Source organism: Amblyomma mixtum, chromosome 4 (genome assembly GCF_055824585.1).
Source record: "Amblyomma mixtum isolate Tamu chromosome 4, ASM5582458v1, whole genome shotgun sequence".
NCBI classification, from domain to species: Eukaryota; Metazoa; Arthropoda; class Arachnida; order Ixodida; family Ixodidae; genus Amblyomma; species Amblyomma mixtum.
The window spans coordinates 158,882,420-158,895,693 of NC_143015.1; the positions used below are offsets into that span (position 1 = coordinate 158,882,420).

Here is a 13,274-nt window from a genome sequence, read left to right on the forward strand (position 1 = left end):
GAGACGCCGTAGTGGAGGGCTCCGGAAATTTCGACCACCCGGGGTTCTTTAACGCGCACTGACATCGCACAGCACACGGGCCTCTAGAATTTCGCCTTCAAGAAATTCAGCCGCCGCGGCCGGGATCGAACCCGCGTCTTTCGGGACAGCAGCCGAGCGCCGTAACCACTGAGCCACCCCGGTGGGGTGGAACTGAAAGGAACTCTGCTCCCCCGCACCAGTTCACTTTTACGCGCGTTGATTTTTTTTTTTACATTTGTGCGTTTTTCACTACATATTGTTTGTGAATCGTCTCTCCCCCATCGCACCTTCTTTCTGTCTATCCGCTGTGATTCCTCCCTCATTCTGTCTATCTGTCCCTTCATTCATGTTCTCTCCCTTCATCGTTCGTGCCGTCGGCCGCTGTTCAGATGCCAGCCATGAGCGTGTCAGTCATGGAGGCTCGCAGTCTTTCCTCCTCTCCATCCTTCTGCGAACAACCAGCGCACCCTGGCGACTCGGACGCACTAAATTTTTTTAAAGGAAAACTGCACCACTTTTTTTTTAGAATTTCGCGATATTCAAGGATTCAAATCTATATAGGCTGTAGGTAAAGCATGCCAAGTGTTCTTGCACTAGCATTTAAAATAGTGACGTAAACGACGATTGAATTTTGCGCTTCTCCTCAGTGCACCGGAGGAGTAAAACTCAGCGTGACGTCACGGAAGGTATGATTTCAAATTACCGCTGTCGTCAGCCACACCCTGCCCTGACTCGTTATACACTGCCAAACAACTCTCGGCAGGGATCGCCTTCGGTGGCGTTGTTTTTTTTTCTTTAAAGCCGGCGTTTGTGCATTGGAAATGTACCGATACCTTCGATGACGTCATCATGTGCCCCTCACTTGGCGTTGTGCGTTGCGGAGAAGCTTGAAGGGCGTCCGGATTTTAATCGACGATTACTTCACTATTTGAAGTGCTAGCCCAAAAAGACTTCGCATGCTTTACCTGTAAGTTTCACACATTCGACCCTCTTAAAGGGACCATGAAACAAATTAATTGAGATTATGTAAAGATAGGCAATCCATCACTCGTCACTCCAGCGCAGGAATTTTTGAGCTAGCGTCAATAACAACGAAGTTATAGGCGATTAAAAATCACCCTCCTCCTCTCCCCCCTCAACTCGTACGCGCGGGGCACCATAAAAAAATAAAGAAAACAGCTCCGGGACTGGGCTCCGCCCATGAATACGTCATTCGTTGACGTTCGGTTTACAACTTCCGGTTGTCGCACTCCCGAGGAGCAGCGTGCGTCGGCAGCATGGTCGGCAGCGTCTCTCTTGTCTCGGCGCTTTCTTGGATTGCGACGCTGGCAGTCCGATGCGCTCCATCTAGGCTGCTCGCTCACGCACGTCTCTAGGAATAACATGCCTGAGTTCAACACCTCGCCAGTCACTGGGTTTGCAGCCGACGACACAGCAAGGCGTATTCATCTTGGGCGGTCGAAAAAGCACTGCGAGTGGCTCGCGAACTCGCGACAGAAAGAGGCGGCAGAGGTAAATTAAAACCATATGCGCGAAGGCAATGCCCTCGCTCGCGCTTGCCCGAGGGGGTCGCGCGGCAGCTCGAGCAGACGATTTTCACCGCTACCGGAAGTGTGCCCGTGACGTCGAAGCTGCCGCGGCTCTAGCGAATGACAGCGTGTGGTGGCCTGCCGACGTCATGGGACTAGTGACGTCTGTTTTCCCGATTTTGGTTTCAGAATTGCTCCCTACGAAGACACCAAACGGCCCGCGAATTTTAAAAAACACGATTTTCAAAAATTCATAATAAATTGCCGGCTCAGTTCCGAAGACTCATACTTGGTGTCAATGCTTCTGAGCATCACTTCTAACATTTGCAAGCGGCTTTTAATTCTTTTCATGGTCCCTTTAAAGGTGCACTGAAGAGGAATCTGAACTTGTCTTTTTGCCGCGGGAACTCGATCTACACGTCCCTAGCATTCTTAGAAACTGCGACTTATTGCCCTGTGTGGCCAATTTTCCTAATTAAATCGAATTAACGTCCGGCTGCCGCCCTTTTTTTTTGAATTCTGCCTCGTACGGTGGGCGGAGTCGACCAACGCGTGGAGTGCCTTTCACCCAGTCCCCTGGCGGCTTGCCGCTCTGCCATCGGCGGAGTAATACGTAGTAGTCCGTAGTAGCAAATAGTCCGCGCATATTTTTATTTCTGCGGGCTTATTTTGCGGCTATATTATCTGCGAATGAAACTATTTATTCATGGAAACCTAAAAAACAAAATAAAGCCAAAGCAAAGCCTCCACGGAGCTGGCTGAAAGGAACTTCACGCGTTGGTCGACTCCGCCCATCGTACGAGGCAGAATTAAAAAAAAATGGCGGGAGCCGGACGTTAATTAGATTTAATTAGGGAAATCGGCCATACAGGGCAATAAGTTGCAGTTTCTAAGAATGTTAGGAACGTGTAGATCGAGTTCCCGCGACAAAAAGACAAGTTCAGAATCCTCTTCAGTGCACCTTTAAGCTCGCTGATTTCTAAAACCTATGCAATTTCCCTTTAATTGGCTTGCTCTGAGTATGTGGACTGGATTGCGCTGGATCTCGTCAGACGACACTTTTCCCCAAAGTTCTTGCTCGTTCGGGTCGTGTGCATGAAGTTGAGACATTGGTAATAACGTTTACAACCGTAAAACTCCGTGGCTGAACAAGACATAACCCTTTCTTCTAACTCATACTATTCGTGGCTGCACCAGAATCCGTCGTGGACGGGGCGGGTGGTCTGTACGTAGATCAATCAGCTAATAGGGCTATCGTATCGATCTCTACTGATGGATTCATCTGCATTGCGTCCGCTTAGATTGCCGCAGTTGGAAGCTTCTAAATCTTTTGAGGAGCCGCATTTGTACACGCACACACGAGCTTCACTGACTTCTGTAGGAGTTTTCGTTCTGCACAGTTGAAGAGTAGTTCCCCTGTTCTGGTATACATTAGCGCAATTCCGTTTTAACGTTTTTCCAATTCTTCAAACATGTACCAACCAGCCCGTATTTGCACTCTTCTGCAATTAACGCAACTACTAGACGCACCGGTCAAATAGACCAGACCGCGCGCTCGAGCTATATCTGCTACGAATCTTGTTGAGTCTGCAACGCGATTCATTTCTGGCTTCATTTGCGATGTGAGCGGGAGCGGGCCTTGAAAAAGAGTCTCGGCAGGTCTCTCCATTGAGCTGCCTCTAAGGGCATGCTTTATATCGCCATTGAAGGAAGCAGCCAGCGTCCCCTCAGTCAAGGCGCAGGACCGCTTTTTTTATGTATATGGATTAATGAAGCGTACAGCTTTTTAGTAGGGGTGTGCGAATATCAAAATTTTCGAATACGAATCGAATAGGAATACTTGATTCCGAATATCGAATCGAATATCGAATCGAATATCGAATAATCAAGGACAGACGCATTTAACCACTACAAAACATTTATTTGACCACCCAAGAACATCACAGTTCAACTATCGATGATTAAATGAACACAAAAGGTGTGTGTGGCTGCACAAAAAGTATCAAAGTGTCGAACATTATTCTTAGAAGAGTGGAAATATCCGAGAGGACGGCTAGTACACAGCATTGATTAAGGCTAGCTTTCCAATTCTAGAGGCCCGTGTACTGTGCGATGTCAGTGCACGTTAAAGAACCCCAGGTGGTCGAAATTTCCGGAGCCCTCCACTACGGCGTCTCTCATAGCCTGAGTCGCTTTGGGACGTTAAACCCCATTAACCAAACCAAACCAAACCATCAGCACAAAAGCGCGTTGCTGGGATGAACATAAAAGGTTGTCGTGAAAGAAAACCAGCTGCTCCACATGGTCAGGCAGAAATAGTTCCCCTTCTAGCTGGAACGACTCCTCCAGCCACAGAAAATTCCCTCTCACTTAGCACTGACCTGGCGCGTATTGTGAGGTACTTCGTGCACAGCTCTGACCATAGCAGCTTCGCAGGTATAGCCACAAAAAAGCTCACCAGCGCAGTCAGCTACGGCTTGGCCCTTGGAGGAAGGAAAAATTTTCCTTCCTCGAAGAAAAAATTCGAAGGAAAAATTTTCCTTCATCCATGCGCATTGCTCTGGGCGCCGCCGTGTTGTTATGTCTCTGTCGATAGGGCTTGCGGACCGTGAACGCCGGTGCTCACAATGAATATTCGGCTAGATACGAATATTCGTGCCGGGTCGAATATTCGAATGAACACAAATACTTGGATTTCGAATCGAATGCGAATACTAAAAATATGATATTCGAAATATATTCGAAAATTTCGAATATTCGCACACCCCTACTTTTTAGTATCGCCCTCACCTTTACCGTTTCAGGGTAACGGCGAAACTCATCATTATGTTGACGAGGCGTAATTGACGTAAAAAAGCTGCGAATCTTAGTTAATTAAAATATCCTTAGCGCTGCTCCTTCTTTTCTTTTTTGCGTGGACATCCTCGCTACTGACGCAGCTGAAACGCTAATGTAAGCGCCTCGGATCTTCTTTTCGAGTTCCGCCGCAGGTAGGAAAGGGAGAGAAAGAAAGGAAAAGAAGGAAGAAGAAAGAGAAAGAAGGACATCAAGGAAGCCACGAAGACAGGAAGGAAAGGATGAGAAGGAGAGACGAAAAAGGAAGAAAGAAAGATTGGAAGCAAAAAGAGAGAGAGAAAGCATAGACAGAAGGGAAGATAAATAAAGATGAAAATAAGACTAACTGAAGAAAGAAAAAAGAAAGAAAGAAAGGAAGAGAGAGAGAGAAAGAAAGAAGGAAAGAAAGAAAGAAAGACGGGAAGAAAAATGAAGGGGAAAATAAGAGTAACTAAGGAATGAAAGAAATAAAGAGCGAAGGGAAGAAACTATAACTATGACGAAGTAGAACGTTCTTGCGGGCTAGTTGGTTTCTTGTAGAAAAGATTAGAACTGCGCGAATGGGACAGGACAGGAGAACGAAGAACAAAAACGGCAAACAGGCGCAGGCGCAGTCGACGAACACAGACGCCTGTGTTCATCGTCTGCGCCTGCGCCTGTGTTTGCCGTCTGTATTCTTCATTCTCCTGTCCTGTCCCATTCGCGCAGTTCTAATCTTTTCTACAAGAAACTATAGCAGTTTTCACGGATACCGCAAGAAGAGCAAAGTGTGGCCGGGGCCCCAGAAGCCGAGGCATCGGCGCAGCTGCTGAGTCTGCCGCGCAGGCCCGTCGGCTTCCTGCTTTGCAAAAACGTCGGCTCCCGTCTACGTGCCTCTTCATGCATGCGCGCCTGTTGTGGCAGCAGCGGGGCGCAGCGGCAGGATAACAGCGTCGGCGCAAATCCTCGGCTTGCCGGAGTCCGGTCTAATTAGGCGCCAGATGCCGTACCCGGCCGCGCCAGAAATGCGGCGCGATGCCCTTTGCTGAAGCTACGGAGAGGAAGAGGGGGGGGGGGGGGGGGGCGCAGGCGTTGTAGCTGATACGGGAGAACACTTACACGTGTGCGCACCAGTGCCTTTAGACAGGCTCACACGAGCGAGGCGCGGGCAAGGAATGCCTGCTCACACAGCGTACTTTCTCCCTGTCACAAAAAGAAGAGAAAATTAATGAGGAAAGAAGCGGGAAAAGAAGACCACCAGATGTTTTTCCCCTCCTGTTGCAATGCAAAGTAGTCACACTGATTGCTGTTTATATATCAATTTATATATCGATTTATATACCGAGTTTATATCGATGGCTCTGAATTTCTTGCATTATAGTCTATACGTACTGCGTATAAATTTTTTAAAACTTTTTTTAAAACTTTTGGGTTTGCGGTACGCCCTGCAGGAGGGCTCGGGCTCCCTCAAGCAAAAATAGTTCGCTTTTTGTCTGAGCCTGCTCACATCATAATGATGTAAATAAATCTGACTTGACTTGTTCCCACCCTCCTCATTAACTCTACCGAACGCCGGGCCAGCCTTGGTCCAATGAACACGGTTCTGGCTTCATTTATGTTACGTGCGTCTTGTATACGTTCTTTTATAGCATACACACTGAGGTTACATGGCTATGTTTATAGAAGGCGGTGAGTACTTTACACTATACAGGACCGTGAGTCCGGTACAAAGGACTTCGGTACCAATATCCCTCACGAGAACAGCTGCATCTTACCGGTGCTCGCCCATAGGGAAGGAACATGAAAGGTAACGAAAAGGGTTCAACTTAAAATGAGGACCACGCAGAGAGCTATGGAAAGAAAAATGACAGGTGTAATGTTAACAGATCGGAAGAGGGCGGAGTGGGTGAGGGAGCAAACGCGGGTTAATTACATCCCAGTCGAAAGCAAGAGGAAGAAGGGGGCTTGGGCAGGGCATGTAATGCGAAGGCAAGACAACCGCTGGTCCTTAAGGGTAGCGGAGTGGATTCCAAGATAAGGCAAGCGTAGCAGGAAGCGGCAGAAAGTTAGGTGGACGGATGAGGTTAATAAGTTTGCGGGGATACAGTGGCCGCAACTGGCGAAAGACAGAGTTAATTGGAGCGACATGGGAGAGGCCTTTGCCCTGCAGTGGGCGATGTCGGGCTGATGATGATGATGAAGATGACATGGGAGTGCCTGTAAAACTGCACGGCTTCTCGTCCTGAAGTGCGAAGTAGCAGGTGATAGCTGTAGCGCTTTTGCCACGCTATGAATACACTCTCACTCGGACGCGATGTTTGCTTCACGCATACACGCAGGCTGTCACAACAACGTACGCAGACAGTCAGTCGCCTGTGGTGTTGTGACGTCAGAGACTTAACGCTGACTGACTGCACACGAACCCACTGTCAAAGTCAAAAGGCAGATACGTAGTTTTATGACGTCACCGAGCAAACGATGATCTACTTGAAAGAGACCCGTTTAATTTATCCATATAGCACCGTCACTTGACGTTATCGCGTTAGGTTTCCGGTGGCTGGTGAAGTGACTGCGCTATGCCTCGTCTTCTTTGTCTGCTACATCTTCTGCTATCCTTGGTTCTGTGCCTGTAGCTGCCACGGACAACGGTGCCGTTGCCACGAATCCCGGAAACGCTGCGGATAGAGCAATGCTATACATTTTAACATTGAATACAAGGAAGGGTCGGGCGCAGCTGGTCGCAAGTGCCGCAAACGAGGTCGTCAACCGTTGGGGAGCTCGCCAGCATTAACGTGCAGGTGTGGGCTAATTCGAGAGAGATGCAGAACAGCGCAGTAAAGGGTGAGGATAAAGCTGCTCTGACTTGCACGTTCATTTTGCCCCCTCCCCCCCTCCCCTCCACCACCCCACCACACACACGTCCACACGTATTCGAATAACTAATGTGTACAGAACCACACTGGTGCGGCAACACCAGTATGGAAGGGAGATGTAGCAAGTGAAGGAGTTGGTACTACGTCAATGTAGGGCATTGTACTCCGAGTATATGTATGCATTGCATTGTTCGTTTGTATATGAGGGTTTAACGTCCCAAAGCGACTCAGGCTGTGAGGGACGCCGTAGTGGAGGGTTCCGGAAATTTCGGCCTCCTGGAGTTTTTTAGCGTGGACTGACATTGCACATTACACGGCCCCCTAGAATTTCGCCTCCATCGAAATTCTAGGGGGCCGTGTCCATCGAAATTGGACCGCCGCGGCCGGGTTCGAACCCGGGTCTTTCGGGTCAGCAGCCGAGCTCCATAACCACCGAGCCACCGTGGCGGCCTATATGTGCGTGTGTGTGTGTGAAAGAAAGAAGGAAAGAAAGAAAGAAAGAAAGAAGGAAAGAAAGAAGGAAAGAAGGAAAGAAAGAAGGAAAGAAAGAAAAAAAGGAAGAAAGAAAGAAAGAAAGAAAGAAAGAAAGAAAGAAAGAAAGAAAGAAAGAAAGAAAGAAAGAAAGAAAGAAAGAAAGAAAGAAAGAAAGAAAGAAAGAAAGAAAGAATAGACAGAGTGTGCAAGCCAGCGCAGTTTGCTGTCTGTCTATCCTCTCCACAGTTTCCGTCTATGATTTCGCCGTTCGCCAACTAGTTCGCGTTGGAATTACTCGCTCGTCAGGACAGCGGAAAGGCTGCGATGTCCCTGTGGGGAATTTCGCATCGACGCCGCCGTACCCTGTCCAGCCGAATGTCGGGGACGAATTAATGTCTGTCTGCAAACCAGCGCTGCTGTGTGAAACGCCGTGATGGTGGGCGGACGCAATTCGAATGATTTTCGACCCGTTCGGAATCCCGGAGGCGTCCACGACTCAACCTTGGCTCTATACGCGCTATCGGAACAGAGAGCTCTTCTACAGTACATCGAAACAGCATTCTCCCCCGTTTTTTTTCTTTCCGATGTCTTTGTTCAGCATTTTTCTAAAGCCTAACAGAGGAAATCGTACTTGAAAGAACAAAAGCTACTAACACAGCACTTTGACAAGATTCCCACCACTGTTTGGCATGAGCAGCAGTCTTTCTGCTTTATGCATGACGTCGTTGCTTGAAAACACGAAACGACAAGTCATAAATCGGCAGTATATAGAGCTTTCGCAATTTAGAAAAAGACATGATGTATAAAATTCCAAACACGAAATTACTTTCAAGCCGCAAACTCACGTAGACAGTTTCATAGCGTCTTATGGAAATAGTCTTTTCACCCTTCACGCTTTTTCTTATTTGTTCCCCTTGCTGTCTTCCTTCGCACATCCATACTTTTTTTTGTTCGTACACATAGTCACCATTTTGTTAAGAAGTCAGTGGCAGTTGGTAGATAGAGAGAAAGAGATATTACTTCGTCCTCTCACCGGCATTTCGGTACAGACATTCAGTTGGTTTTGTTCACGACTGTTGTTAGGAGACTCCCCGAGTATGCGAAATCAGTGACTAAACTTTCGGTAAAGACGTGGCGCATCAAGTCGGCCAGTCATTCCGTGACGAACAGTGGAATTTAATGCGAAATGAATTCGCTGAATGGACGAAAACTAGGGAGTGTGAAACTGAGGCTGTTACACTACCCAGCCAGTCATTTTGGGAAGAACAATCGGATGTAATGCGAAGTAAATTTACTAAATGAACGAAAAGTAGGGTGAGGCTGTTACATTACCCAGCCAGTCAGTGTGGGAAGAACAATAGAATGTAATGTGAAATAAATTTACTAAACGTACGAAATGTAGGGAGTGTGACACAGAGGCTGTTACATTACCCAGCCAGACATTCAGTGAATAACAATGAAGTTTAAAGCAAATTGATTTACTGAACGGACGAGAAGTAAGGAGTGTGACACGGAGGCTGTTACCATTACCGTCATGGAGCACTGTTACTAAATTTTATTCATTGTTTTTCTTTTCCTGGTGGATTCCAGTGGTTTCGAGCCGCGCTGGCATTGAGTTTTTTTTCTCCTGTTCACTGCATTTGACTCCTATCCGTTTTCTCCCGCCCTCGCCTTGCAGGTGATGCTGGTGGGTGACTCCGGCGTGGGCAAGACGTGTCTGCTGATCCGCTACAAGGATGGCTCGTTCCTCAGCGGAGCCTACATCTCCACCGTCGGCATGGACTTCAGGGTCAGCCATGCCGCAGGCCTAACTCTCGCGGGGGCTCGTATATGGAAAAAGATTCGACGCGTAGAGGAATAATAGCGTGGCGTGCCGACGTGAACACTTTGCGCCGTTCACTCACGCTGCTGATACAAAGAGAACACAACAGTAACGATTTAGATAAAGGCGCGGCGTATTACGCGCTCCAGCTGTCGCCCAGTATGGACCCTACATTCAATCTCGCAGTCGCCGAGTGTGCACTCTATTCATTCTCACATTTCGTGGATGGCGAGAGGCTTTTGCGTGGCAGTTCTATTCTGGCAACGGCCGACACATTATTAATGCGAGGGCATTATATGGCTCTGTCGCTTCAGCAAAAAAGTGTCCTCAATTTTGTCCGCACGATTACGTCGTTCTCTGAAGATAACTGTGTGAAAGTGTGATTGTGACAGATAGTGCGTGATAAAATGTTGCCGCGGGAACAAAATTGGTTGATGAGGTTTAATTATGTAATTAATTAAATGCGTAAAATAATCTTAGACGTCAAAACAGCCATGGACGTCGATATAGTAGACGGACGTCAGAACAGCCACGGACGTCGACTTAGTGTGTGGACGTTTTGCTTTCGCATTGCTCCAATGCGGGTCGCCGCAGTGATCTCAAAGTTTTTTATTTTTAAGGGCGAAATCAAAAGCTTAAACTGAAAGCGGCCCAAAAATCATTGTACAAAAGGGGCGAGGGAGGTTCAAAGGGGGAGGAGTGTCAAGTTTTGTCCCATGCTGCACCCTTGTTTTCAGAACACGTGACTGGAGGACGCTCGGGTAAACCTTGCCCGCTTTCCCATGCCTACGGGCGGGGTTATTATCAGATGTTTGGACAAACGAATTATCCCGCTCATGTGGCCGCGACGGGATGAACCGGCCTGCGCATATGCGACCGCCATGTAGTTGCACAGCCAGGATTTCCTGCATAGGCGCGCCTGCAAATTGACGTCACATGACTAGGGTCTGCAGGCCCCTAAATTGTGTAACCATGTAAACAGTGCAGCGATGGCTCGGTTTTTCTATCCGGTGTTTCAAGAATGGGTCCGCGATTTCCCGAATAACCAAGTTATGCCAAATCCACAAAAGAAGATGAACGCGACAGACTACGTGTCTTCAAGATGGAGATTTCGGAGACTACAAACCAACACATACCCAACACCAGCTAAATTACACCAATGGTACTCTACACTATACTCCCCGCAGTGCCCACACTGCGGAGAGGCAGCTAACCTCTACCGTATGGCGTGGGCATGCCAATATAATCCCTTAGTTGACCCCATTCCCAACCCCTTGGAGGAGCAGTGGGAGGCTATTCTGCTCAGCGATGATCCTGACCGTCAGCACTGGCCGGTGGGGAGGGCCAGCGCAGCAGCAGCAGCCAGTGGACTACCGGACTAGGCGGCCCACGCACATGTTCTGAGAATATTGAACAAATAAAGATGTTTTTAATCAATCAATCAATCGTAGTATCAAGGTTACATCGGGAGTCCTGAGGTGCGCCATATTGGACAGCTACAAATTAATTTAATCCACTTGGGTTCTCCAGAATATGCGTTTCAGTAGCAGTACACACGGGTTTCTGCATTCCGGCTTCACGGAAATGCAACCGCTGGTGTCGCACCCGCGAGCGGCTATGGAAATTTTGTTTTGAATTAACTCAGTGGTGGCGACTTAGCCAACCAATTTTAAAACTTCAAACTTGCTACAAGCAGAGGTGTAGTAAGCTTTTGATATTCTGCCCCCTCAAACAGTGCTGCAATAAAAGCCTGTCCCGTGCATGTTTTCGTAGTCTCCGCGCGTAGGCTTCGTTACATGCACGCGTGCACTGCGGCGAAGTGCGCTTTGGCGCTGAGGCCTTTGCTGTCGACTTGGACAACCGCCTCGCAGTTGGGTGTTTCCCGCTCAGCTAACATTGTGCTGTAATGGGCATTGTTTCGATGGGGGGCTGCTGTACATGCAGATATTGGGAATAACGGTTGTACCGAAGTATTATGTGATTCACGGAGCAACTGTTAATTTTATTTATTTATTTATTTATTTATTTATTTATTTATTTATTTATTTATTTATTTATTTATTTATTTATTTATTTACGAACATACCAGGAGTAGGCCTACGAGGGAGGCATAGTACGAGGCTAGAACAACACAGCTCACGTTGGAAACCGAAGCGGAGGTAGTGACTAAAGATAGTGGCTAGGCGGATGCATAGTAGTCTGTTCACATCCGTAGTGGTCGCATGGTGGAACATACCCCATAATTCTGGACAAAAGCATTTTTGAACGCGACACAGTATATGACCTCAATTTTTTCATATGTTGTAAGATTTCTCTATAACAATCAATATATCATCAGATCTCCCGTCGGCAGGCTTGAATTTTTTTGATATTATCGTTTCTGCTATCGTCAAAAGCGTTGCCCAAATTGGTTTTCTATGGCACTTCTTAACTGCTCGATGCGAACGATGGAAACACTATAAAAGAAAGATCTTGCTACATATCGGAAGAATGGACCATTACCTTCAATATTTCTGTACCAGCACGTTACAGTTTTCCAGTATACATTATATTTGTTCAAGAATGTTGTACACAATCAGTCATTTCACTTAAATGCACTGTGCGATGTCAGTGCACGTTAAGGAACCCTAGGTGGTCGAAATTTCTGGAGCCCTCCACTACGGCGTCCCTCATAGCCTGAGTTGTTTTGGGACGTTATAAACCTCCATAAACCAAACCAAATCATTCCACTTGAATGTGAATTTTCCCTTTCGGCGGATATTTTCCAGCCACTCTCTCCAGAGCAGTACTACATCACAGCGGTTGATCTCGTTGCAGCTAAGCGCTGCAAGGAAGGGCGGAGGTTGGATGCGAGACTATCCCAGCATGCCAGAGTGTCCCAAGAAACTAGCGAGGCGTTGCGTGCGAGAAAAATGCGTTTTGCCGGCAGCGTCCAGTCTTGAAAACCGGTTAATGGTATGTCTGCGGTAGTTCGCGGACAGACCAGGCAACTGTTTTGGAGAGGCCGTTACGAGAGTGCCACTGGGACCCGGGAGGCGGTGAAAAATGACGCTTCTTTCCTCAGCATCGCGTTGGCAAATTTACCTCACCTCTGGCGCCAATTCTTCGCGACTGCCACGGAGTGGAAACTTTGTAAACCATGCCGTGGACATTTTAGGCTGCTTCCGGGAAACCTACTCCCATGGCACTGGGCTGTTTCCGAGTTTTGGTGGAGACTCTAGCGTGGTGCGTGCGGAATGGGCTTCTTCTGAAACGGCGTCAAAGATAATAAAACAAAGAACACCTGGATAGTGTACGCACAGGGGTTGTTGGAGCAGTGCCAAAATGGAAACAGCTCGGCAGCAACGATGTTTGCGCTCAATGATATGCGGCTTGCTACACCAAAACGACCGCGATGTCATTGATGGGTTTGTTTGCGTTTTATTTTTTCGCCTTCGTTCTCTTCGCTAGCATCGCTTGTTTTATGATCGAAAAGAAGGGACTCTTTTGTCAAGGAGGTATTTCAAAGGGATGCATCCAAGTATCCAGGTTTCGTTTTGGTTTATTTGTGTTTAACGTCCCAAAGCAACTCAGGCTATGAGAGACGCCGTAGTGGAGGGCTCCGTAAATTTCGACCACCTGGGGTTCTTTAACGTGCACTGACATCGCACAGTACACGGGCCTCTAGAATTTCGCATCCAAGTATCCAGGCAGGTATACAGGGAGGCATACAAGCGCGTGCTCTGAACTGAACCGCGTTGA

At 47.7% G+C, this 13,274-nt stretch overlaps 1 protein-coding gene across 1 annotated transcript in view; it reads left to right on the forward strand.

The window, feature by feature from the left end:
- The window catches only part of LOC149348982 (ras-related protein Rab-37-like), a 137,953-nt gene that overhangs the window by 48,642 nt on the left and 76,037 nt on the right, over nt 1–13,274 (forward strand). The window contains exon 2 of the mRNA XM_089541073.1: nt 9,390–9,500. Coding sequence (XP_089397199.1) covers nt 9,390–9,500 — 111 coding nt within the window. The remainder of the gene's footprint in view (nt 1–9,389; nt 9,501–13,274) is intronic.